The sequence below is a fragment of the Saimiri boliviensis genome, chromosome 3 (assembly GCF_048565385.1).
Source record: "Saimiri boliviensis isolate mSaiBol1 chromosome 3, mSaiBol1.pri, whole genome shotgun sequence".
NCBI classification, from domain to species: Eukaryota; Metazoa; Chordata; class Mammalia; order Primates; family Cebidae; genus Saimiri; species Saimiri boliviensis.
This window is the reverse complement of record NC_133451.1, coordinates 76,463,041-76,490,930: the sequence shown is the minus strand read 5'-3', so window position 1 is coordinate 76,490,930 and position 27,890 is coordinate 76,463,041. Positions and strand designations below refer to the sequence as shown.

At 39.9% G+C, this 27,890-nt stretch overlaps 1 protein-coding gene across 2 annotated transcripts in view; it reads left to right on the top strand.

Annotated features, from left to right (window-relative positions):
- The window catches only part of COQ2 (coenzyme Q2, polyprenyltransferase), a 30,992-nt gene extending 4,568 nt beyond the window's left edge, over nt 1–26,424 (top strand). Inside the window, exons 2-8 of one of the 2 annotated variants that reach the window (XM_074396376.1) lie at nt 1,768–1,934; nt 10,992–11,113; nt 12,384–12,464; nt 12,889–12,977; nt 15,092–15,225; nt 17,972–18,160; nt 21,317–26,424. In XM_074396376.1, coding sequence (XP_074252477.1) covers nt 1,768–1,934; nt 10,992–11,113; nt 12,384–12,464; nt 12,889–12,977; nt 15,092–15,225; nt 17,972–18,160; nt 21,317–21,484 — 950 coding nt within the window. In that variant the 3' untranslated portion in view covers nt 21,485–26,424. The remainder of the gene's footprint in view (nt 1–1,767; nt 1,935–10,991; nt 11,114–12,383; nt 12,465–12,888; nt 12,978–15,091; nt 15,226–17,971; nt 18,161–21,316) is intronic. The other variant, XM_074396374.1, reaches the window with a different exon arrangement.
- Nucleotides 26,425–27,890: the final 1,466 nt, after the last annotated feature.

The window sequence follows — 27,890 nt, the reverse complement described above, 5'->3', positions numbered from 1 at the left end:
TGACCATTTTTCTTCAGGATCTGAACTTTCTTTAACCCAAAATTCCTTTTCTCTTGTATCCCTCAATAGGGAAGGAAAGCTCAGAATTTAATAGGCACCATATTTAAATCAATTGAAAGACTTTCTTTTAGAAGTAGAATATTGGCTGGGCGCAGTGGCTCACACCTGTAATCCTAGCACTTTGGGAGGCCAAGGTGGGTGGATCACCTGAGGTCAGGAGTTCAAGACCAGCCTGGCCAACAGGGTGAAACCCCATCTTAGAAAATAAATAAATAAATAAATGAATAAGAAGTCCAATATTAAAGTTCATATGTGAAGTCTTTTGTATATTCTATTTGCTTTTATCTTAATTTCATCCAGTTTATTGGTTAAGTACTAAGAACTAACCCCGTTTATACATGTATCTGCAAAGTGCTCAGTTCAAAATAACAAAAAACTAACACCTACGGCCAGGCGCGGTGGCTTATGCCTGTGATCCCAGCACTTCGGGAGGCCAAGGTGGGAGGATCACCCGAGGTCAGGAGTTCAAAACCAGCCTGACCAACATAGAGAAATCCTGTCTCTATTAAAAATACAAAATTAGCCAGATGTGGGGGCGCATGCCTATAATCCCAGCTACCTGGGAGGCTGAGGCAGGAGAATTGCTTGAACCCGGGAGGCAGAGGTTGTGGTGAGCCAAGATCACACCATTGCACTCCAGCCTAGGCAACAAGAGTGAAACTGCATCTCAAAAAAAAAACTTATAATCCCAGCACTTTGGGAGGCGAAGTAGAGAAGATTACTTGAGGCCAAGAGTTTGAGACTAGCCTGGGCAACATAGCAAGACCCCATCTCTACAAAAAATAAAATATTTATCTGGGCATGGTGACTTGCACCTGTAGTTCTAGCTACTCAGGAGGTAGAGGCAGGAGGATCATCTGAGCCCAGGAGTTTGAAGCCACAGTGAGCTGTGATTATGCTATTACCTTCCAGCTTGGGTGACAGAATGAGATGCTGTCTCAAAAACAAAACAAAAAACTAGACCATCTTTGTGTATTATACTAACAATAGTAAAGGAAATTTTTGCTAACTTTTTAAAGTAGGTAATAAGTGTCTATGATGCAATATTCAGAAGGTGCCCGCATATAGAGGGAAAGGCAAGTGTCTTACCCCGTCTCCTGTCCACTCAGTTCCCCTCCCCAGAGGCAGCCATTATTATCAGTTTCTAGTGTGTTCTTCCTGACATGGTCTGTGAGCATATTAAAATTCACATATGAATGTTTTATATATAGGTTCATTTATATATTTATACACACATATAAACACACATACAATAAACAGTTTTTAAGTTGTCCTTCACAAGGATAGGACCATTTTGTAACCTCACTAGAAATATATAAGAGTGTTCAACTCCCTAGAGTGTGTTGTCAGACGTTGGGCTTTGCCAGTCATAGGTGAAAATTTTTATCTCAGTGTAGTTTTCATGTGTGCTTCTCAAAGTTGAGTATCTTTTCATATTTATAAGAGCCATTTGCATTTCTTTTTATGTGAATTTTTTTTATGTGTATTGTCTGTTTTTTAAATGGACCGTTGATTTCTTTCTGCTAGGCATTCTGCATAGTAAGGAGAATAGTCCTTTGTCGTTTGAGTTACAAATTTATTTTCTCAGTTTTGTCATGTGTTTTTTGACTTACAGTGTTTTTATTTCTTTGGTATGTGGTGTTTAAACAAATAAAGAGTTAACTGACTTGAATTTGTACCTTTCTTTGTCTCTTTAATTTTGCTTAGGAACCTGGCTGCTGTATTTACCATGTACCTGGAGCATTGGTTTGGCAGCTGAACCAGGTTGTTTTCCAGACTGGTATATGCTCTCCCTCTTTGGCACTGGAGCTATCCTGATGCGTGGAGCAGGCTGTACTATTAATGACATGTGGGACCAAGACTATGATAAAAAGGTAATTTCTGCCTGAAAAGGAATAGAGAGGCTTTTCTCAATTCTGCAGAATAACAAAGTGTTATCACTTTTGAATGCCATATAAAGCAACAATATCATTCAGTGACCACTGAAATCCAGCATGGGAAGTGCCAGGATCAGTTGAATAGCTGGTATTGCAAAGTGCAGTGTACAGTACTTCCTTTCTCAACACAAGAGTGGCCCTAGGGGCAAGTGTGTACTTTATTATTATAAAGTAAATTGAGAATTTGGAAGACTGAGGGTGAGGGAGTTAAAGGTTAGGAGTGAAAGTGAAAAATTCACCCTGAAGCTTCAAGTGTCCAAAAGATCTGTCACCCCTTCCTTTGAGATGTATTTAGAGTCCTAACTATTCTTACGTAAATCATGTAACTCAAGGCAGCCCTTGTTAGCATTTCCTATAATTGTTTCTTTTAAAAACATAGGAAAAAAAAAAAACAGAAAAAAAGACATTTTTTCTCCTTAAAAAAATAATACATGCTTATTCTGAAAAATTTAGACAATATAGAATTGCATCCAGTGAGAAGTGCGAGTCATCCTTATCTCCTCCTCTTATCCCCTAAAGAAAACGTCAGTTAAGAGTTTGATGCATTATTTTTCTTTAGATTATTTTTTGTACATATTCTAATGCATGTGTATAATTATTTCCTTGTTCTTCAACAGACAGTTATTTCCTCAAAGGAAGAGGCCATCTTATTTGCCTTTTTAGCTTAGCAGCTGTGCCATAATTAGTACAAGATCATTAAATGCTTGAATAAATAATCAACTGAAATTTGATTTTAAAAGAAACCCACATTGAATTATAAAAAGTGAATAATCTTATAAAAAACTTATATAAAGTCAATAATCACTCCTAATTTGCCTTTTATGTAGTCTGAATTTTCCTTAAGCAAGGCATACCTGTAATAATTTTTAGTTTATATACTAGTGTTATATTAATATGTTTTTTAATTCAAAAACATTTATTGGGTATACTTGCTATGTGTAACACCCAGTGGCAGGTTCTAGGATTGCACTGATGAAATATGACATTCCTGACATTCAGGGTTTAGTAATTATAATACAGTAGAAGTCTTTTGAGAATAGTGTTCACCAGGAAACTTGCTGAAGACCACTTACGTCAACCTAAGGGAGAGGGTTAGAGAGAACTTTCCAGGTAGGAGTGACCTTTGAACTCTGAAAGAATAGGATAGCCAAAGCAGTGTGGGCTAGAGGGTGAAGGTTTCTCTAGACAGAGGGAACACACGGTACAGAGGCATGGCTGTGAGATAAGTATGTGTTTGATAACAGCAACTGCGTGGTCCTCATATGGCTGGAGGATATGGGTGTAGTAGAAGAGTGGCAGGAGCTGCATGGTAAAGCATTTCTCTGACACAATTGGGATGCCTTAATTTGCCAAGAGATGTGCACTGTCCTTTTTTTTTTTTTTCTTTAAAAATGTTTTCGTTTTTGTGGATTTAGGGGTACAGTTACAGTTGGGTTACATGAATGTATTGTGTAGTGGTGAAGTCTGGGCTTTTAGTGTACTCATATATAGTATGACCTAAAAGGTAGTATTTCATCCTCCACTTTCCCTCCCTCCCTCCTACTTTTTGTAGTCTCCAGTGTCTTATTATTCCACTCTATGTCTCTGTGTACCCATTGTTTAACTCCCACTTTAAAGTGAGAACGTGGTTTTTGATTTTCTGTTTCTAAGTACTTTCACTAAGGATAATAGCCTCCAGTGTCATCCATGTTGCTGAAAATGACATGATTTCATCCCTTTTTTATGGCCTTGTATTCCGTTGTATTCCATGGCGTATATATACTGCTTTTTTTTTTTTTTTTTTTTTTTTTTTTTTTGAGACGGAGTCTCACTCTTTCATGCAGGCTGGAGTGCAGTGGTGTGATCTCGGCTCACTGCAGCCTCCACCTACCAGGTTCAAGTGATTCTCCTGCCTCGGCCTCCCAAATAGCTGGGATTACAGGCGTGTGCCACCATGCCTGGCTAGTTTTTGTGTTTTTAGTAGAGACAGGGTTTCACCATGGTGGTCATTGATGGACACTTCATTTGATTCCCCAACTTTGCTATTGTGAATAATGCTGTGATAAATGTATGAGTGCAGGTGTCTTTTTGACAAAATGATTTATTTTCCTTTGGGTAGATACCCACTAGTGGGATTGTTGGATTAGTAGTTCTATTTTTAGTTATTGAGAAATCTGCATGCTGTTTTCCATAGAGATTGTACTAATTTATAGTCCCATCAACCATGTATAAGTGTTCCCCTTTCTCCACATCCTCACCAACATCTGTTTTTTGACTTTTTAATAATAGCCATTATCACTGGAATAGAAGATGGTATCTCATTGTGGTTTTAATTTGCATTTCTCAACCGTGTGTAAGTATTCCCCTTTCTCCACATCCTCACCAACATCTGGTGTTTTTTGACTTTTTAATAATGGCCATTCTGACTGGCATAGAAGATGGTATCTCATTGTGGTTTTAATTTCCATTTCTCTGATGATTAGTGATGTCTAAGTCCCCAAAAGGAAACACAACAGAAACAAAAATAGACAAATGAGACTTAATTAAACTAAAAAGCTTTAGCGTGGCAAAAGAAATGATCGATAAGGTAAACAGACAACCTATAGAATGGGAGAAAACAATGCACTCAACAAAGGGCTAATGTCTAGAATCTAGAAGGAGCTCAAATATCAAGGAAAAAATAACCCCATTAAAAAGTGGGCAACGCACATGAACAGACATTTTTCAAAAGAAGACACAAGCACCCAACAAACATATGAGATACACACTTTCTTGACTTGGAGGTTCATGTGTTAAATAAACACATCCTAGTCAGTGTTTATTCTGTACACTCTATAAATAAGGCTTCTGGCATATATCACTTCAAGATAATTCTTAAACATGTTAATAGTAGTTCATCACTTTAAAAAAATTGCTTAGTATAAGCCTTCCAGAAAATGAAAAATAGTGCTGTAAATTAGTAACAGTTTATTAATCATGGGTCTGTTTGGATAACATTTGAGATCAAATATTTGAAGGCAAACTGCAAAATTCTGAATTGCTTTATCTTATTTGGTAGACAGACTCTACCCTAAACGTTTCAGCCCCACACTCTTGACTAGAGTTAAAAGTAATTACATAGATTTTGACTTCTGCTTCCAGGAAGATGGAATAGGTGTATTTTCTCTATTCTTTCTACTAAGTATGACTAAAACCCCTGGACATTCATTATACATAAAACAAACATAAGAGGACTGTGAAGAAAAGGTGGCAGACTCACTAGGGACCTTAGGACCTAAATAATTTCCTAGATTTTGTTTTTCTTCAAATATTCCAGACTTGGAACTGAAGAAGCCAGATACCTGGAAATGTCAATGGGTACAGATGGGTTGTGGGCAGCAGGCAGGGAACCTACTTGGCAGGGGCCAGTGGAAACCAGGTCGGGAAACTGAGCTTCTAATCCCAGCTGGTAGTGATTGGGCAGCGTCTCCCACCCCCTTCTTTTGCCATTGCAGTGTCAAAAAAAAAAAAAAAAGCCAACTGAAATTAAAAGTTTAAATAAGATTCATTGTTTTATGACATAGTACTTAAATGTCCAGATTTCAGTTAAGAATCATTTGTCATACCAAGAACTAGGAAAATCTCAACCTGAGTGGAAAAAAGACAGTCAGTAGATGAACAACACTAAGAAAGCAGAGATGTTAAGATTTCTTACAAAGATTTTTAAAGCAGCCATCATAAATATGCTTATGTGAGCAATTACAAACATGCTTGAAACTAATGAAAAATATCACATCTCAGAAAAGAAATAGAAAATATAAAGGAGAACCAAATGGAAATTTTCAAACTGAAAGATACAATAATTGCAATAAAAATTCAGTGGATGGGCCCAACAGTAGAATGGAGGGGACAGAGGAAGGAATCAGTGAACTGGAGATAGAATAACAGAAATTACACAATCTGGAAAATGGAAAATAGACTGAAAAATCGAAGACCTTTGGACTATAACAGATTATCTAATATTTGTTTCATGAGTCTTGGAAAAACAGGAGAAAGGTTGAGGCTGAAAAATGATTGAAGAAATATTGGCTGAAAAAGTCCCAAATTTAGCAAAAGACAAACCTACATATTTCAGAAGGTGAGCAACCTCCAAACACAATAAACACACAGAATCCTCACCTCAATACATCATAATCAAGCTTCTAAAACTAAAGAAAATTTTAAAATCGTAAAAGCTATGAGAAATACAAAAAGCACAACCCATAAGAGGAAAATGAATTTGTACTTTGTCAAAACAAATTTTGATTTGTGAAAGACCGTGTTAAGAAGATTAAAAGACAAGCTCCAGGAGAAAATATTTGCAAACCACGAGTCCAACAGAAGACTGGTATCCAACAAAAGAATATATATCCTATGTGTGTTGGGGTTCAGGGGAAAAAGGAAAAAAAGCACACACACAAAAACCAAACCAACCAAACAAAACCCAAGGATAGACTAGGCATGGTGGCTCACACCTATAATCCCAGTACTTTGAGAGGCCAAGGTGGGCAGATCACTTGAGGTCAGGATTTCAAGACCAGCCTGGCCAATATAACGAAACCCCATCTCTACTAAAAATACTAAAATTAGCTGGGTGTGGTGGCACATGGCTGTAATCCCAGCTACTCAGGAGGCTGAGGCAGAAGAATCAGCCCAGGAGGCGGAGGCTGCAGTGAGCTAAGATTGTGCCACTGCACTCCAGCTTGGGCAACAGAGTGAGACCTTGCCTCAAAAAAATAAAATAACCAGGATATATAAAGAGCTCTTAAAACTAAACAATTTTTTTTTTTTTTTTTTTTTTTTTTTTTTTGAGACAGAGTTTTGCTCTTGTTACCCAGGCTGGAGTGCAATGGCGCGATCTCGGCTCACCACAACCTCCGCCTCCTGGGTTCAAGCAATTCTCCTGCCTCAGCCTCCTGAGTAGCTGGGATTACAGGCAAGCGCCACCATGCCCAGCTACTTTTTTGTATTTTTAGCAGAGATGGGGTTTCACCATGTTGACCAGGATGGTCTCGATCTCTCGACCTCGTGATCCACCTGCCTCGGCCTCCCAAAGTGCTGGGATTACAGGCTTGAGCCACCGTGCCCGGCAAAACTAAACAATTTTTTAAAAAATTCAATTACAAATGGGTAAAGATATTTCAACAAAGAGGATATACAGATTTCAGATAAGTACATAAAAATATGTTCAACAGTCTTAGTCTTTATGGAGATACAGATTAAAGCTGCAATGAGGCTGGGCATGGTAGCTCACACTGTGTAGTCCCAGCACTTTGGGAGGCCCAGGCAGGAGGGTCTCTTGAACCCAGGAATTTGGGACCAGCTTGGGCGACATAGTAAGACCCCTGTCTCTGAAAAGGTGAAAAAAATAGCCAGATGTGGTAGCATACACCCATGGTCTCAGCTGCTCGGGAGGCTGAGGTGAGACAATTGCTTGAGCCCGGGAGGTGGAGCTGTAGTGAGCCATGGTCATGCCACTGCACTTCAGTCTAGATGACAGAGTAAGACCCTGTCTCCAAAAAAAAAAAAAAAAAAAAAAAACCAAAAAAAAAAAAACTACACTGAAATATTTCTACAAACCTATCAGAATGGTTGAAATAAAAAATAGCAACAATACCAAATGCTAGCATAGGTGTAGAGGACCTGAGTCACTCATACATTGCTGGTGGGAAGGTTAAGTAGTATAGCCTGTCTGGAAAAGATTGGGAGTTTTTGTTTGTTTTTAAAAATCTAAATATACAACTACCATCCAACTCAGCAGTTGCACTCCTGAGCATTAATCCTAGGGAAATGAACAGTTATGTTCACCTAGAAACCTGTATGTAAATATTTATAACTGCTTTACTTGTAATAGCCCCAAACTATAGACATGTCCTTCAGTGAGTGAAGATTAAACAATGTATGTACATCTGTACCTGGGAAAACTACAGCAATAAAAGGAATGAACAATTGATATATGAAACAACCTAGATGAATCTCCAGAGAATTATGCAGAGACAAAAGCCAGGCTGAAAGGGTTACATACTATGTGATTCCATTTATATAACATTCTTGAAATGACAGCATTACAGAAATAGTGAATAGATTAGTTTTGCCAGGGATTAAGGAGGGGACAAAGACAGGAGGTAAGTGAGTGTGGTATGTGGCTATCAAAGGGCAAAATGAGAGATCCTCGTGATGACAGCAGTGTTTTACATCTTGACTGTATTAATATAAAATTCTGGTTGTGAGAGTGTACTATAGTTTTACTTGTGATATTATTGAGGGGAACTGGGTATAGGGTACGTGAGATCTTTGTATAATTCTTTAAATCACACGTGATTCTGGAATTATATCAAAAGAAAAAGCCTCATTAAGAAAAATACTACATTAGGCTGGGCACAGTGGCTTATGCCTGTATTCTCACACTGGCTCACACCTGTAATCACAGCATTTGGGAGGCCTAGGTTGGAGGATCACCTGAACCCAGGAGTTCAAGACCAGCCTAGACAACATAGTGAGATCCTGCCTCTACAAAAGGAAGGAAGGAAGGAAGGAAGGGAGGGAGGGAAAAGAAAAGAAAGAGAAGGAAGAAAGGGAAGGAAGGAAGGAAAGAAGAAAGGATGGAAAGATTAGCTGGGCATGGTGGCACACACCTATATTCCCAGCTACTCAGAGGCTGAGGTGGGAGGATTGCTTGAGCCTGGGCGGTCGAGGCTGCAGTGAGCCATGATTATGCTGTTGCACTCCAGCCTGGGTGACAGAGCAAAACTCTGTCTCAGAAATAATAATGTATTCAAACCAACGTTTTCAATTTTCTTAATTAGCAAAATATGACCACTTTAGTTTCCCCTTTAGTGATTTTTTGTCTCACTAGATAAAAAGGTGATTAACTGTCTTACATCTCCCTCAAGCTAGTTTTCTCGTATTAGAAGATTCCAAATCCTGCACTGATGTACAACAAAGTACTAAATGAGTATTTTACAGCTATTGAGGTGGTTTTGCTAACATGAATTCTATTTTTTTATTTTATTTTTAATTTTTTGAGGTGGAGTCTCGCTCTATCGCCCAGGCTGGAGTGCAGTGGCACAATCTTGGCCCACTACAATCTCCACCTCCCAGCTCCTAGCAATTCTCCTGCCTCAGCCTCCTGAGTAACTGGGATTACAGGCGCATGCCACCACGCTCAGCTAATTTTTGTATTTTTAGTAGAGATGGGGTTTCACCATGTTGGTCAGACTGGTCTCAAACTCCTGACCTGGTGATCTGCCCACCTCAGCCTCCCAAAGTGCTGGGATTACAAGCGTGAGTCACCACGCCTAGCTGCTAACATGAATTTTAAAATGTTTTGTGCATCTCTTTTAAATGACATGTTTAAAAGCTGGGCCAAATTATGATGCCTACCTCAGTTTCTTAAAGGCAATATATCATTAAGGTCATGTTTGTGGCTCAGAATTTTGCTTAATACATTACATGTTAAGTACATTGCTGATATATTAAATGGAAAGAGAATTGCTATTAGGGTGTACAGGCTAAATGTTTTTGTTGATATATATAATCTACTAGCCATGTCACCATTTGATAAACATTAGGTTAAGAACATTGAAATAATCTCAGCACACAGGTATTCATGATTTAGTTTAGTAAGCTGTGAGTTTTCTGGTTTCATAGAAACCACGTCAAAAATGTTTCGATGAAGTGCTTATTTATTGGCAGCTTTCAAAATTGCTAGCTAATTATCACTATTCTGAAGGGGCAAGCATAACCTTTTGGTTGGTAGTGGAGTTGGTGGGACTAGACTGGCTGTGCTACCCTTAGCATCTGTGACCTGGGAAAGTTACTGGGCCTCTGCCTCAGTTTCATCCACATTAAAAATGACAAGAACTTGTAAATGGCTGAAAGACAGGGTTATTTATTTATTTAGAGACAGAATTCTGCTCTTGTTGCCTGCATACTGGGTTCAAGCAATTCTCCTGCCTCAGACTCCCAAGTATTTGGGATTACCGGTACCCTGCACCACGCCCAGCTAATTTTTGTATTTTTAGTAGAAACGGAGTTTCGCCACGTTGGCCAGGCTGGTCTTGAACTCCTGACCTCAGGTGGTCCATCCGCCTCAGCCTCCCAAAGTGCTGGGATTACAGGCGTGAGCCACCATGCCCAACCTAAAATAAGTAATAATCCTATTTAGGGATTCAGTGATGTGATGCAGTTAAAGCTTTTAGAATAATTAACATTGTAAGTACTCAAATACTAGCTAGAATAATGCTAATACCCTGAAACAAATATAAAAACAAATATTATTTTAAATTTGAAACTATAGGAATCAAATCAGGTGTAAAAGATCCCATTCTGATCATCTAACCAGCATGAGTCATTAGTCAGAGTTATTGCCAAGCTGCTTTATTACACTGTGAAGTGGCATAAATCTGGTCAGCAAACCTTTTCTGTAAAGGCCAGTTAGTAAATATTTAGTCTTTCTCTGTGAAAATTGAATGTATTATACTTGCTAAACTGAACAGCCAAATAGCTGATAAGGAAGTTGGTTTGTGTTTTTTGTTTCGTTTTTTTTGACAGAGGGTCTTGCAGTGTCACGCATGCTGGAGAGCTTGGTGTAATCATGACTGACTAACTGCAGCTTCAACCTCCTAGGCTCAAGCAGTTCTCCTACCTCAGCCTCCCCTGTAGCTGGGGCTAAAACTGATGTTCTCAAACAATCCTCCCACCTCAGCTTCCCGAAGTACTGGGATTACAGGCCTGAGCCACTACACCCAGCCAGGAAGTTCCTTTGTTTTGTTTCTTTAGACATGGGGATGGGAGAAAATAGAATGAGTGGTAGGAATTTTTAGTTCTTTTCAAAGCTATTTTAAATATCAAGTTTTGATTCTTGACAGTACTTAAAATGTTGATTTCTCTCTTCATTCATATTTGTGCCTGCCATGGTCCAGTCTCTTAATTAAATGTTTAAATAAATGATTGAGTCATAACATGAGGCTAAGGTATCTGTTTTTATATTTTAAGGTTACAAGAACAGCCAGTCGCCCAATAGCCGCTGGAGACATTTCGACTTTTCAGTCCTTTGTTTTTCTTGGGGGACAGCTAACCTTGGCACTGGGTGTTCTTCTGTGTCTGAATTACTACAGGTATATTAAACATGTTTTCCACATCATGTGTAAAAATCTCTCCTTTGAAATGGAGAAAAGTAGGAATAAAATGAAATATCTTTATCACAGTTGTTTATTGGCTATTTAACAAGCAATAAGTAATAATACTGTAAGTTAGCAAGTGTAAGTAACTCACCACACATTTTAAAATCTGCTTCAAGAATGCTTTTGGCCAAAGGAGTTAAGAAATGAATATTTAATTTGTTTTGAACCTCCTTCAGTGTTTGCACTACATTCCCTAAGGGACACAAGGCAATTCATAGGTTTTCTTTTTTTGTTTTTTTTTTGAGATGGAGTTTCGCTCTCGTTACCCAGGCTGGAGTGCAATGGCGCGATCTCGGCTCACCGCAACCTCCGCCCCTCCTGGGTTCAGGCAATTCTCCTGCCTCAGCCTCCTGAGTAGCTGGGATTACAGGCACGTACCACCATGCCCAGCTAATTTTTTGTATTTTTAGTAGAGACGGGGTTTCAACATGTTGACCAGGATGGTCTCGATCTCTTGACCTTGTGATCCACCCACCTCGGCCTCCCAAAGTGCTGGGATTACAGGCGTGAGCCACTGCGCCCGGCCAATTCATAGGTTTTCTAAGTATATGAATGGATGTGTGTGTATTCACTCATATATATATATATATATATATATATATATATATATATACACATACATACGTACATATATATAATTTAATTTATGCTGACAATATCCCTAAAGTAGACTTAAAGCAGGAGTGATTATACTTATTTTGCAAAAAGAGGAACTATGTCTTTCCCAGGGTCGTGTTACTAGTCAATGACTGAAGAAAGAAGTGGGAGGATTCGGGGCTGGGTGTGGTGGCTCACACCTGTAATCCCAGCACTTTGGGAGGCCGAGGCGGGTGGATTACGAGGTCAAGAGATCGAGACCATCCTGGTCAACATGGTGAAACCCCGTCTCTACTAAAAATACAAAAAATTAGCTGGGCATGGTGGCACGTGCCTGTAATCCCAGCTACTCAGGAGGCTGAAGCAGGAGAATTGCCTGAACCCAGGAGGCGGAGGTTGCGGTGAGCCAAGATCGCGCCATTGCCCTCCAGCCTGGGTAACAAGAGCGAAACTCCGTCAAAGTCTAGGAAGATAATTTACATAAAAGTATAATTTAAGATAAAATCTATTTTCCAATTAGTATTACGTCATTGTCTTAAAGTATTTCGTGGTTTCTAAGAGGTAATGGTAATAATCATTTTAATGGTTTTTCCTCTTTTCAGTATAGTTCTGGGAGCATCATCCTTACTTCTTGTCATCACCTACCCACTAATGAAAAGAATTACATACTGGCCTCAATTAGCCTTGGGTGAGCTTAAAATAACTATAAGTATTTCCTTTAATACTTGCAAACTATACTTTTATGGAGAGATAGGTAGATAAATAAGTAAAGATGAAATGACAAATCAGTCATATAATTTTCCTAACCAAAAATAGATTTTCATATTTTAAAGGAGGGCTATTTTTACTAGCCAAGAAATATTACATATTTATTAGGGTTATCAGCATCATTTCTTTCTCTCTCCTCTTTTCTCTTCCCCTCTCCTCCTCTCTCTTCTGTCAGAGACAGGGTCTCACTCTGTTGCCCAGGCTGGAGTGCAGTGGCAACGATCTCAGCTTACTGCAACCTTGACCTCCCAGGTTCAAGTGATCCTCCCACATCAGCTTCCTGAGTAGCTAGGACTACAGGCATTCACAACCATGCCTGGCTAATTTTTGTATTTTTTGTAAAGACAGGGTTTCACCGTGTTGCCTAGGCTGGTCTCAAACCTGAGCTCAAGCGATCCACCTGCCTTGGCCTCCCAAAGTGCTGGGATTACAGGTGCGTGTCATCACGCCTAGCCATCATTGCTTTCTAAATGCTTTTGTAAAAATCTAGGTATATCTTGAAAAAGTGTTTGTTCTAGATAACCTGAAGAATTTGGGGAATGGGGCAGGAAGCACTCTGTGGCAGGAGAACAAGGTTTAAAGTGTGTGTGATAGCTGTCTAAGCTGTCACCTTAGACAGCTCCTGTTCTGTGAAGCCTCTGAGGAAGAAGTTAGACAATCTCTTCTGGGCTACCATAGCATTCTAATCCAGCACTTACTCATTCCAACAGCATTAATTCAACAAGAATATGTTGAGAGCTTCCTATGGTCTCCCAGTTAATAAATTGTGGCCCAGCATTTAGCATAGCACTTGGCACAGTGCAGGTATTGAATACATACTTGTTGGTGAAAAGAGAGGAAGATAGGTAAGTATGTATCAGAATCTGTTGTAAAAATATCTATTCCCAGTCTTTTCTATTCTATTCCTAGAATATTCCTAGAATGCTTCTAGTTCTTTGAACCTTTTTTATTTTTTTCAGTAAATGAAAGAATGAAAAGCAACTCAAGAAATTGATAGCCGGGCGCGGTGGCTCAAGCCTGTAATCCCAGCACTTTGGGAGGCTGAGGCGGGTGGATCACGAGGTCGAGAGATCGAGACCATCCTGGTCAACATGGTGAAACCCCGTCTCTACTAAAGATACAAAAAATTAGCTGGGCATGGTGGCACGTGCCTGTAATCCCAGCTACTCAGGAGGCTGAGGCAGGAGAATTGCCTGAGCCCGGGAGGCGGAGGTTGCGGTGAGCCGAGATCGCGCCATTGCACTCCAGCCTGGGTAACGAGAGCGAAACTCCGTCTCAAAAAAAAAAAAAAAAAAAAAAAAAAAGAAATTGATGTGAGCCTGATTTGTGGAAAACTTGTGGTAGAATCTTTATTTTTTTCTAAGAGCCTCTCATTGAATGTTCTCTTTATTATTAAATTTGAAATTATATTCTCAATATAAGCATTTCCTATGTATAAGATAATGTTAAGAAGCTGGTATATTTACTCCAAACATTTATTGAACCCCTGCATTTACTTTATGCCAGGAATTGCAGCAGGTGCTGAGAAAATAAGAATGACTAAAACACACTGACCATCTTTAAGGAGTTGAAGGTGGAGACAACAGATAGACAGGTCATTGCAGCACAACATGGCAGGCAGGAGCACTATGGGACCACAGAGGAGAGGCACTTAATCACTTAAGGAGGGGACATGAGTGGAAGTGGGTAATAGAGAAGGAGAAAAGGGAATTCTGAGAAAAGATATTTAGGATACATTGAGTTTAAGGTACATGAGCAACTTGCAAGCAGAGAAGAAGTCCAGCACACAGTTCAGTTTGTAGTCTGGAGCTTAGAGTGATCAGGCTTGCAAGTGGAGATTTGGGAGCTGTCAACATGTAGGTATTCGTTTTCAGTCCTCAGAGAGGATGCCCTTGTAGAATAAATCAGTGTTTCTATGTATATTCTTGTTTCTGTAGCTGATAGAGGAGGCAAAGTGGTAACAGAAAGAACATGGGTTTTTGAGTCAAATAGGTGTAAATTCAGATCCCAGCATCTAATATTTATTAGTAGTGCCATGCCCCATACTAGGTGGGATAAATCTTCTCTTTAAACCAGGCGTCCTCAAACTACAGCCCTCGGGCCGCATGCGGCCCCCTGAGGCCGTTTATCCAGCCCCCCACCGCACTTCAGGAAGGGGCACCTCTTTCATTGGTGAACCGTGAGAGGAGCACAGTATGTGGTGGCCCTCCAACGGTCTGAGGGACAGTGAACTGGCCCCCTGTGTAAAAAGTTTGGGGACGCCTGTTTCAAACTTTCTATTTACTTAATTGGGAGATATTATTCTTTTTAATAGCTCTGTTATTTTAGTTGTTAATTCACTTCTCTGAGCCTGTTTTCTTTTTTGTAAAATGGAGCTAATATTACCACCGAGAGTTGAAAGGGTTTAAGGAAGGAACACATAGAAAGCAGCACACACACAGTCTGATACCCAGGAGCACTGAATGCTCACCGATGCCTCTCTTTCCCTTTGGAATTCTAAAGTGCGTGTTGTAGACTTTCCCGCTTTTTGTGTTTTGCTAATTGCAGGCTTGACGTTTAATTGGGGAGCATTACTTGGATGGTCTGCTATCAAGGGTTCCTGTGATCCATCTGTTTGCCTGCCTCTTTATTTTTCTGGAGTTATGTGGACACTAATATATGATACTATTTATGCCCATCAGGTAAAGAAATATCTTTTGATTAACTTTGGTTTAGTTGTACTGTTTTTAACGAACCACATTAAAGAGAAAGCATTTTTTTCTAAAATTTATTGTTGTTTTTTAAGAACTTTAAGAACCAAATTAAGGAGGAAGAATTTTTTTCTAAAAAGAAAGTCATTCAAAGTTCCGTGGCTCCCACAAAATATTTTTTTATGTTTATATATGTTTACTAGAGTTCAACTCATTTATTTTACTTACAAACAATAAAGTAGTATTTCCTGTATGCCAGGTACTGTTTTAAGTACTTTAAAAATTTAGTTTAATTTCCCCATCAGCCTTCGAGGAAAGTGCTTAGATTATCCTCATTTAACAGAAGAAGAAACATGTGAAGAAGTTACTTGTCCATGTCACACGGTTGGTGGGTGGCAGAGCTGAGATTCAAACCCAATGTTCAGAGACTGCTTTTAACTACTACATTCTCCTGTCCCTCTAATCACTGAATTATGCAACTTTTTTACTTGGTGTAGTGAGTGAACATTTTCCCATATTTTTACCAGTTCTTTGTCATTGTCACTTTAAGACTATGGACTATAAGATAATGCATGCCCTGGTTTAACATACTATAAATTTGATGTGCCATAATTGAAAAAAATTGAACAGTTTCTCTATTTTGGCTACTTAAGTTGTTTGAGTTTTCACAATTATAAATAATATTGTTCTAATCATTAATATTTCATGAATAGGAGTTTTTCAGTTAAATTTTTAGAAGTAGTAAAGTATCATAAATATTTTTATAGCTTTTGATGTTGCCTTTTTCATAAATTCAATTTTAAAAACTCATTTTTTTCTTTTTTTTTCTTTTCTTCTTGGTTCTATGAGAAAACATCATTTTTTTATTTTACATTTATAAACTCCCTCCCAACTTTAATGAGGAGTAATTGACAAATAAAATTAGGCATATTTAAGGTATACAGTGTGATGATTTGATAGTACGTGTTCTGAACTTTTTTAAAAAGTTTTTTCTCGGTATTTTTCTGAAATATGATTATTCTCATTTACTTGAAGAATATGTCTAGATTTTATCTTGTTTTCTTCTACTGAAGTCCTATGCCCTGCTACATTTGTATTATCCTGAAAAGGCAGATCTGTAATCAGCCTTACTTTGAAAATGAAACTTGACTTAGAGGTTGAAGAGATGCCTGTACTTTTTCCAGTAAGGTCTGGAACCAGTGCTTAGGCTACCAGTACTCCAATTAGATTAACAACTTCAGGAAAACACCACATACTCATTGGCACTTTTATGGTTCACATAATTACCAACACAGTTTGCACCCTGAAGGTGATCGTAGTATGAAAGGAAAACCAGAAACACTAACCCACAGTCATCGTGATTTGGATTTGGGCCCTGAAAGAGAGCCTGTCAGGTTGCTGTCTGCCTGTAGTTCAGTGCAGAGAGTTCAACATGGAGTCACTAATATCACGTGACCATGATCATTTACAGCAGTATTTGGAGATGCTTATAAATGAACTTACTGGGAGAAACCAGGCAGCTACATGTGGTTGTATCATTGAGACCTAGCTCTACCTAAACAGGATTTGGTAGGAAGGGCAAGGGATAATTGGGCTAGAAGGGCCAGAAGTGCAAAGTGAGTGGATGTGGTTAGGTGGTAAGTGAGCATTTTTCTACGTTTGTGATTTTAGCAAGAAACTAAAATGTATAGGAGATAGATTGAGGTTTGAGAATTCTGAGGCAGAGAGGAGCTATGGAAAGAATTAGAGCTGAATTTTAATCCTAACACTGTAAAAATATAGTTAAGCATCATTATAGGATTTTAAGAAATACAATAATACATAGAAATGAAGCTGGATGGTGATTTTAGCAGTGGTTTTTAACTTTGATTGGCCTGCACATTCATTACTGATCAGCCTGTTTCTGAGTTACTGTCATCTTTTACCGCTTATGGTATATCTGCATGTTCTGTAAAAGACAATTTCTTCTGCAAGTAGTTAGTGGTAATGAGGCAAAAATTAAAAGAAAAATAATAAAATCATACAAAGAAGAGAAACAGGCTGTGGGCGTTAGACTGGAGGCAGTCTGCTAACTCAGGCTCTAGGAGGAACTCTGATAATGTTATCTCAGAAGGCAAAGCTCAAGAAAATGTGCTCTGAAGACTCCCAGTTCTCCCTCACCATCTGGAGGAAAACATGAGTTTCCTCCCTGATCCTTACCCTCATAGTATGAGTGAGCCTAAGAATTTATAGATATGTTTCCTGTGTATTGCCTGCCTGTTTTATATGAAAATGACACAGTGAAGGCCGTGAAAAATGCCCAAACAGGATAGTACCGCAGACATCAAAGAAGAGCTCAGTGCAGAGCTCTGCAGGACTGATCAAGATAAGGCAAGATATCTTGCCTGGGCTCAAGATAGGGCCACCTGGCCCACATACCAAAAGTCTTGAGGAAGCTTGTCACTGTATTGATTAACTGCTTTTGTTCTTGCTTCTATAACCTGGCTTCTTTTCGCACCCTAAGATGTAAAAAAGCCCTTGCTTTCTTTGTTCTTCGCTCAGTTCCTTACACCTTAAATAAAACCCTCCTGTAACCTCATGGGTCTCTCCGGTTCCCTGATTTCCCGCTACAGTAATTGGTTGCACAACCTTGTGAATATACTAAAAAACATGAAATCGGACACTTCAAAATGTGTATTTTATGGTGTGTGAACTAAACCTTAAGAAGCAGACAGTTTATTTTTCTTTCTGATATTAGGACAAAAGAGATGATGTTTTAATTGGTCTTAAGTCTACGGCTCTGCGTTTCGGAGAAAACACCAAGCAGTGGCTCAGCAGCTTCAGTGTTGCAATGCTGGGGGCGCTGAGCCTAGTGGGTGTCAACAGTGGTCAGACTGCTCCCTACTACACTGCCCTGGGTGCTGTAGGAGCCCATCTGGTTCACCAGGTTTGACCTTTTTCATATTTGTACCTCATATTTCCTTGGTATAAATTATAAAAATTAAACAGTATGCCCTCTGTGTTTACCTGGCAAGGAACTTCATAAACAGCTACTTGGCTTTTACTACCTTTAACAGACCCCCCCTGCCCTCCGGCCCCAACTTATAAGAAAGCTAGCTATATTATTTAATTTTTAATTTTTTTTTGAAACAGGTTGTCCAGCCTGTCATCCAGGCTGGAGTGCAGTGGTACGATCACAGCTCACTGCAACCTCTAACTCATGGGCTGAAGTGATCCTCCCACCTCAGTATCCTGAGTAGCTGGGACAACAGTCGTGCACCACCATGCCTGGCTAATTTTTTTTATTTTTTGTAGAGAGAGGGGTCTGGGTGTTTTGCCCAGGCTAGTCTTAAACTCCTGGCTTCAACCAGTCTTCCTACCCTGGCCTCCCAAAAGTTCTGAGATTACCAGTGTGAGCTACCAACCCCAGCCAAGCTGTATTATTTTAGAAAAGTAATATAGGCCTAAATCCAGATTTTCCCCTCTGATTTTCCTGGAGTTACTTCTGATTCATATCTGGAAAAATTTAAGAAATATCTGAAGCTTATGGTTTGAGTTGCATTACTCTAAAAGCAAACTTACAGATAAAGCTTTTTTAAAAAATCTGGGTTTCTAGTAATGGTTAGTGGACTAATTATTCTTAAGTTTGGTTTCCGCTGGCATAAAGACCAAGGCCAGATAAGACATAACTGCAGAACATGTCAAAGTTCTGCCAGTAGACAGCAGGAAGCTGCCATTTCAGGATATTCACCCACACCACATCCCCTACCTATCACAAACTTATGTTGAGAATCTACATTGCTGACTTGTAAAATGAATGAACTAAATCTAATTTTAACTCAATCACTTGCTAGTAAATGGACTATGTTTTTATGTCAATGTTATTGTTATTTTCATTAAACAGAATCAAAAAGGTATTCATGGCAGATCACCTGGGTTCAGGAGTTCGACCAGCCTGGCCAATATGGCAAAACCCCATCTCTAAAAATACAAAAAGTAGTCGGATATGGTGGCAGGTACCTGTAATCCCAGCTACTCGGGAGGCTGAGGCAGGAGAATTACTTGAACTCAGGAGGTGGAGGTTGCAGTGAGCCAAGATCATGCCACTGCACTTCAGCCTGGGTAACAGAACAAGACTCCATTTAAAAAAAAAAAAAAAGGTATTCATGAAGCTATCTTTAGATGACTGGTTTTATACAGTTGCAAATTACTTATCAGTGTAGGCGAGACTTACATAAAATGGTATGAAGGAAATCAGAATCTGATGTCTGTAAAGTCAACCATATGCTATGTCTCCTTCACTGTCTTCCTCACTGTGAAAACTAAAATGTGAATTGGTGACACTCCAGGATGTTGCCATTTTTCCCTTCGAATTTCTCAGCATCCCTTTTTGGGTATAGCTCAGCTCCATGAGGGCTGACATTGTCATTTGATTGTTTGGTCTGGATAATGGGTATATGTTAATATTTAAACACCTGAATATTAGATAGTACAGGAAGGCAAAAATCATTAGGGATATTATAAGAAATACCCTACCAGGCACAGTGGCTCACGCCTGTAATCCCAACACTTTGGAAGGCCAGGGTGGGCAGATCCCATGAGGTCAGGAGTTTGAGTCCAGCCTGACCAACATGGATAAACTCCGTCTCTGCTAATAATGAAAAAAACTAGCTGGGGATGGTGGTATGCACCTGTAATTCCAGCTACTCAAGAGGCTGAGACAGGAGAATCACTTGAACCCAGGAGGCAGAGGTTACAGTGAGCCAAGATGGCGCCACTGTACTCCAGCCTGGGCGACAGAGGGAAACTGTGTCTCAAAAAATAAGAAAGAAAAGAGAAATACTTGGAGCCCACTTTATATTTTAAATTACATTTATGGTCCTCTGTCCAGTTTTTTGTTTGGTTTTTGTTTTGAAACAGTCTTCCCTCTGTCACCCAGGCTGGAGTGAAGTGGCATGATCTTGGCACACTGCAGCCTCCACCACCTCCTAGGTTCAAGCGATTCTCATGCCTCAGCCTCCTGAGGAGCTGGAACCAGAGGCACACACCACCATGCCCAGCTCATTTTTATATTTTTTTAGTAGAAATGGGGCTTTGCCATGTTGGCCAGACTAGTCTTGAACTCTTGGCTTTAAGTGATCTGCCTACTTCAGCCTCCCAGAGTGCTAAGATTACAGGCATGAGCCACTGCACCTGGCCTCTCTGTCCAGGTTTTGATACAGTATTTGATGATGGACATCGCCTTCTAGTATTTAAAGAGAAAGGAAATCATGATGATTGTAAGTCTGCAGACCACATAATAAAGAATAGTCCTCCGTGCCTGAGGAAGATAGGAACATACATGAGACTTCCTTAGTCTATTTGCAGGGCTACCATGGGGAAAAGGAGTATGCTTGTTCTAGATTACTAGCAACAGATTTAGGTCTCTAGCTCCTCTTCTCTAAATGTAAGTCCCTGAACAGGAGAGATTTAGAAATGTGGGAGGGCATTTTTGGTTATAATAAACTAGGAAGGGTGACTACGGATGACGGCCAGAAACAGTAAATGTCTTTCAGTGCACCGGATTGCCCTGCATAAAACAGAGCTGTCCTGCCCAAGCGTGACTTGTTCTCCACTGAGAAACTTTGCTCCAGACACCAAAACCAGAACTGGAGGGTAGGAGTTGCAGGGAGACAGCTTTTAGATCGGTATAAGGAAGAACTTTCTAAATAGTTAGAACTGAAAACAGTATGGGTTGCCTCACAAGCATTCATGCAACCCTCAACTAAAAGTTCTTAGGAAACAGCTTGGATAATTCCAAGTGAAAAATATGGTAAATTTTTCTTTTTCTTTTCTTTTCTTTTTTTTTTGAGATAGAGTCTTATTCTGTCACCCAGGCTAGGTTGCAGCAGATAATGACTCATTGCAGCCTTGACCTCTTGGCCTCAAGCAGTCTTCCCACCTCAGCCTCTTAAGTAGCTGGGACTACAGGCATGCCCCACTGTGCCCAGCTGATTTTTTATTTTTTTGTATTTGCTGATTTCTCATCTGTGTTAACATGTTTATTTGTGATGATCCAAAGTCCAGACTAGGAATTAATACAACCTGTGTTCCTCTCTTGCAGATTTACACTCTAGACATCCACAGACCTGAGGATTGTTGGAATAAATTTATCTCCAACCGAACACTAGGACTAATACTTTTTTTAGGGATTGTCGTCGGGAATCTGTGTAAAGAAAAGAAGACAGACAAAACAAAGAAAAGTATAGAGAATAGAATAGAAAATCAATGAAGTTTATCTAGGATTTATTAAAACAAATTTTTACAAAATATAATTAGATTTGAGTACAAAACCTCTTACAATATGGTAAAGAACTAAAAACCTGAAGATGAAGATTTAGAGCATATTTACCTGGATTTTAATTCAATTATTTGCTAGCAGAATTCCCCCTTGTCACAGAAACCAGGGACTCTTCAGGATTTGATATGGCCTTGAGTATTTTAGTTGACATATTCTTCTGCCCATTAGAATTCTCTCCTGAAGTTATGGGGATTGTATGAGTTTGGGCACTTTAGAAAAAGCCTGATGTAGGTCTTATGTAAATGAATGTCTCTATAAGAAAATGGCCTCTTTTTTTAGGGAAAAATAAAAGTTGCTATGGGAAGTTGGGACTTATTGTTCTTTATTGTGTGTGACCTTTAGTCACTGCCAGAAACTGTAATTTAAGAAACCAGTTCTTTATTTAAAAAGGTATATGCCACAACTGAAAAAAGAAAAAAAAAAGAAACCAAGTCTGTTTCTTTATGTTTTAGGAGAATTTAGGCAAATTAAAGTATTTAGCTATTATGGCCACATGTACTACTGTTTACCAACCCTGACTTTTATTTGGGAGATTTGGTCTCTCTGCAGCCACAGTGACCAGAACAAACAAGCAGGCAGTCACCAGAGATTATCTTGATTTTCTGTCTGTATCTTTTTTATCTTAATCCCATTATAGTTTATAGGATAGTGATATGTTATTTAAATGTTTACTGTTTTTTCCTTTACCCACCCCCCACCTGCAGAATGTTCTCAACACAGTAGCCAGAGTAATTCTCTTAAAACCTAAATAAGGTCATACCATTCCTCTTCCCAGAACCCTCCAGGATCTCCCCAGGTCACTCAGTACAAACCAGTAGTCCTACCACCTGCCAGGCCCTCCGTGATCTGGCCTCACGTCTGACTTCTCACACTCACATCTTTAGCCACGCAGGCCTTACAGTTCCTTAAACAGGCTGGGTAGACTACTACTCCAGGGCCTTTGCTTTTACTGTTCACTTTGCCTGGAAAGTTCTCCCCAGATTTTGTCTTACTCCTTCACTGCAGAGCCTTTCTTAGATGTCACCTTCTCTAAGAGGCTTTTCTTAGCCACTTTCAAAAATCTCACAGATCAATACCACCCATACTTCCTATCCCCTTGCTTTTGTTTTTTCATTTTTTTCTCTTCAGCTCTTACTGTTACTAACCTAAAATACGTCTTACTTGATTTAAATTGCTCTCATAGACAGTGGGCTGTAGGGCAGTCATTTGTGTATGTGGGTGTGGGCAGCAGTAAGTACTAAATTGCATGATGATGACGATGCTGATGAGGCAGCTGACAGGCACTTACGTATGCCAGGCACTGATAAGCATAGGAAAATTTATTTAACTGTTTACTCAGGACATACTGAGCCACTGGGAATGACCTGAGTCAGGTATAACAGCTGTAACTTTGCTGTAGCAGCAGTGAGTTGAAGGGGAGAAGAATTAGGAGCATAATACCCTGCTTTTGAGGAAATATGATTGGCTTTGATTTTAACAAATTCTGACTTTGCATCAGAATAGACAGTTTAAATCTGTGTTGATTTCTGTTTTCTTGCAGATATCACCCTGTATGTAAAATGCTTAAAACATCTTAACCCATTCCACTGTTTCCAATTTTAAAAGGATGAGTACAATGTACTTCAATTTTACAACATTCTCCTTAGTTGATAAAAGTTAAAATGGAACACATTTTTTTTTTTTTTTTGGCAGCCCCAGGGCAGGGGACCTCATGTAAACGGTAAGAGATCGTTGTTAAAAAAGAGAAAAGGATGAAGTAGATTATTGGTCTCTAGAACCACAGACTTAGAACTCGAATTGGAAAGACATACAGCAGTCATCCATCTAGTGTCAGGATTGTCAGTCCCCGGGAAAATTGAGAGGGGCATTGCCAGGAGTTTGACAGTTGAAATGACCAGCAATGCCTTGGGAATTTGTTCAGTGAGGAGGGCCCTTGCCCTACTCTTCTGCTTCAAAGTCACTGTGAGTTTGTCAATAGAAATTGTGTGAAAGAACTCTTTAAAACGTGGACGATTATCTAGCACAATTTCCTGATGTGGGTGGAGATAGAATGAAAGCTACAGAGTCTAAAAACTAAACAATTGAATGCAACTATCCCAGCTCTAACTAACCTGTCCTTGGAATTCCCAGAGCAATTCATGGGTGCCAGTGGAGCAGGAGCTATGAACGTCATCATGGCGACAGCTTGCCAGGGTTGCAACCTGCTTTAACACCTATCACTCAGATGATCTTGGGCAAGTTCCCTGACCTCTCTGTGGCTCAAATGCTCAGGGATAATCATAATACCTTTCTCATGGATTTAAAATTGTTCTGTCTTCCCCTGTGAGAATGGAGATTTCAGGATAAGTGGGACCTTGTTTGACTTATTCATTGAAATATCCCCAATATACAATGTCACAAGGGCTGCCTCTCCCTCTTCCTGGATTTTTTTGCAAAATTGCTCAGTGCCTCTCCTAGATTTTCATAATCTGGCCTCACCCTACTGTTTCCTTCGTCTCAAAGTACACTCTCCACCCTCTGGGCTGGTTCTCTTCACCATCCACACATCATACTCATCCACTCCTCTCTGCCATCACAACTGTCCAGGCCCTTGGAAGCAGGCAGGCCTGCATTGAATCCTCCCTCTGATACTCGCCCTCTGGAAGGCCCCTGGGAGACAAGCGATAAACTCGCCTCAGCCACTTCCTCATCTCCAACCTGGGCTGTTGTCAGCATTTGTCGGCATGTGTTCAAGGCTGTTATGGGTTGAGTTGTGACCTCCCTCCAAAATTCAGATGTTAAAATCCTCACCCTCAGTACCTCAGAATGTAACTGTATTTGCAGATAAGATCTTTAAAGAGGTGATTATGTTAAAATGAGGTCTTTAGGGTGGGCCCTAATCCAATATAACTTGTGTTATATCTGATATGAAGAGGAAATTTGAACACAGACACTAGGCATGTGTACATGCAGAAGACAAATACACAGCAAGAAGATGGCCATCTGCAAGCCAAGGAGAGAAGCCTCAGAAGAAAGCACACTAGCATACACCTTGATCTCAGACTTACAGCCTTCAGAACTGTGAGAAAATAAATATCCATTGTTAAAGCTGCAGGAGCCTGTGGTATTTTATGGCAGACCTAACAAACTAACACAAAGCCCTGCTACTGGATCTGGCATGGGAAAGGCACTCCACAAATGCAGTTCACTAGAAAGCTCTCACTTTTCCACTTGAGTCCTACCCTTTTGTCCCACTGCATGGGTTCTGTCCCTCCCAGTGTCCACAACTGTGTAGGCTGAATAAAGCCCTCCCAAAGACATCCTCATAATCCCCAGAACCAGGGAATATGTAACCTTATATAGTAAAAGGGACTTTTGCAGATATGATTAACAATTATCTTGAGATAGGGAGACGATTGTGGTTTACCTAGGGATGCAGTGTATTAATGATCACAAAGGTCTTCTTAAGAGTAGAGTGAGATGATTAAAGGCAATAGTGGGAGATGTAGCAGAAGCAAGAGACCGGAGTGATTGGGGGGAAGGAGCCATGAGCCAGGGAATACAGATAGCCCAAGCTGAAAAAGACAGGGAAGCATAGTCTCCTCGGAACCTCCGGAGGAAGCCAGCCCTGCTGACACCTTAACTTTAGCCCAGTGAGACTGATTTTGACTTCTGATCTCCAGAACTGTAAGATAATGCATTTGTGTTGTTTTAAGCCACTAGATTTGTGGGAATTTGTTACAGCAGCAATAAGTAAATGAATAAAACCTATTCCAGCTCTAACTGACCTGCCCTCTGAATTCCCAGAGCACTTGATGAGTGCCAGTAGAGCAGGAGCTAAGAACGCCATCATGGCGACAGCTTGCCAGGGCTGGAATCTGCTTTAGCACCTACCAACCTACCAGTTGCGTGATCTTGGGAAAGTTCCCTGACCTCTCCGTGGTTCAAATACTCAAATAGGTATAATCATAATACCTTTCTCTTGGATTTAAAAATGTTCTGTCTTCCCCTGTGAGAATTGAGATTTCATAAGTGGGACCTTGTTTGTCTTATTCGTTGAAATATCCCCAATATACCACACTGTAAGCACTCAGTAAACATTTATAATTTTTGTACATCAGGTGAACTAATGTTAGAGTTACTTGTCAGACCTGGTGTTAGGTGCAACCATTAGAAATTGTTAATGCTGCTTGACAACATATAAAAAAGTTGACTGTGTGAGGTAACAACATAAAAATATTTCCATGTACATACCATCAAAACTACGTAAGAATGTAAGTAATGCTACTCTCTGCCCACAGGGTGGCCTTGCTCTGCAGGAGCAGTCACAGAGCTGTAACACTGGAGCATAACACTGCCCTTTGGATAAAACTGTTTTCTTCTATCTGTGGCTTGCCCTTTGCCCTTCTTTCCTGGGCAAAGCCAAGAACGCTTGTGAACTGAGCCCCACTTTGGGGCTCATTTGCCCTGTATCAATGGTGACACCTATTTCTCAGGGTTAATGTATAGAGACTATGCAACACATTTAATATAGGTGCTGGCATACAGTAACTAATTTTAACTTTAGAAATGAATCAGGCCAGGAATTGTGTCTCATGCCTGTAATCCCAGCACTTTGGGAGGCCAAGACAGGTGGATCACTTGAGGTCAGGAGTTTGAGACCAGCGTGGGCAACGTGGTGAAAGCACATCTCTACTAAAAATACGGAAAAAAAAAAAAAAAAAATAGCCAGGCTTGGTGGCAAATGCCTGTAATCAATCCAGCTACTCAGGAGGGTGAGGCATAAGAATTGCTTTAACCTGGGAGGCAGAGGTTGCAGTAAGCCAAGATCATGCCACTGCACTCCAGCCTGGGTGACAGAGTGAGACTCCCTCTCAAAAAAAAAAAAAAAAAAAAGTAAGACTGAAGAGTTCAGAACAGCCCATGTGGTGTGGCGGGAGGTACTGAGGCAATTTGTATTCCTTTTATGTAAAAAAATAAAAAGAAAAGAAAAAATACATATAGGTAATGAAAGCTAAAGACACAAATGAAAAGGTTATCCGCTGGGCGTGGTGGCTCACGCCTGTAATCCCAGCACTTTGGGAGGCCGAGGCGGGTGGATCACGAGGTCAAGAGATCGAGACCATCCTGGTCAACATTGTGAAACCCCGTCTCTACTAAAAAATACAAAAAATTAGCTGGGCATGGTGGCGCATGCCTGTAATCCCAGCTACTCAGGAGGCTGAGGCAGGAGAATTGCCTGAACCCAGGAGGCGGAGGTTGCGGTGAGCAGAGATTGCGCCATTGCATTCCAGCCTGGGTAACAAGAGCGGTAACAAGCCTGGGTAACAAAAACTCCGTCTCAAAAAAAAAAAAGAAAAAGAAAAAGAAAAGATTATCCATAATACAGGTTGTGAAAATAAGGCTCTGTAATAAAAATTGGTTCTAAATTTCATGTTTTAGGCTAACCTTAGAATGTAGCCTTTAATTCTTTCAGTATGATTTGTACTTTTTAATATTTGCATAATAAAAGTAGACTTCAAGATAACCTATATGTAGCTCCCACAAAAATAAAAGCAAGAGGATTGTTATGATTTTAATAAGCTCTTTCCAAAATTAGGGATAGGATCAAGTACTAGAGGAAGGCTGATAACTATAGCCTCAGACTTCTCTGTCTTCCTTTAGGTGTAATCTTGCCTACTGTGAAAAAGGACAGTTCTAAAGAAAGAAGAAACACCCCAAGAGAGCACTAAGTTAGGATGTCCCTTAGGCTACCAGGAAGTCACACCATAAAACAGTCATATCCCCATTTCACAACGGAGCCAGCATAGCTTCTTAACCAATGTCATCAAAAGGCTTCCTGTAATGTTGGGCAATAAGTCACCACACTTTGCTTGTTATCAGAACCCTGTGGCAGGAACAGCAACGTCACTTTGCTTGCCTTCAGGAATTGACCAGGGACATGAAATTGAGAGATCCCAGATCCTTCTTTTTGTCCATCTTTAAAAAAATAATCTTTACTGAATTCTTTTCCTAACGCAAAAATAATATACATTGTGGGAAGTCAAGAAAAGCACAAGGGGCCGGGCGCGGTGGCTCACACCTATAATCCCAGCACTTTGGGAGGCTGAGGTGGGCGGATCACCTGAGTTCAGGAGTTCAAGACCAATATGGTGAAACCCCATCTTTAAAAAAAAAAGAAAGAAAAGCACAAGGGGAAAATAAAAATCATTTATAACAGCCTTATCCAAATATCTGTACTGCAGAGTGATAATCTTCTGGATTTTATAGGCATATAAACATTCAAACTTTTTTTTTTTTTTTTTTGAGATGGAGATTCACTCTTGTCGCCCAGGCTGGAGTACAGTGGCGATCTTGA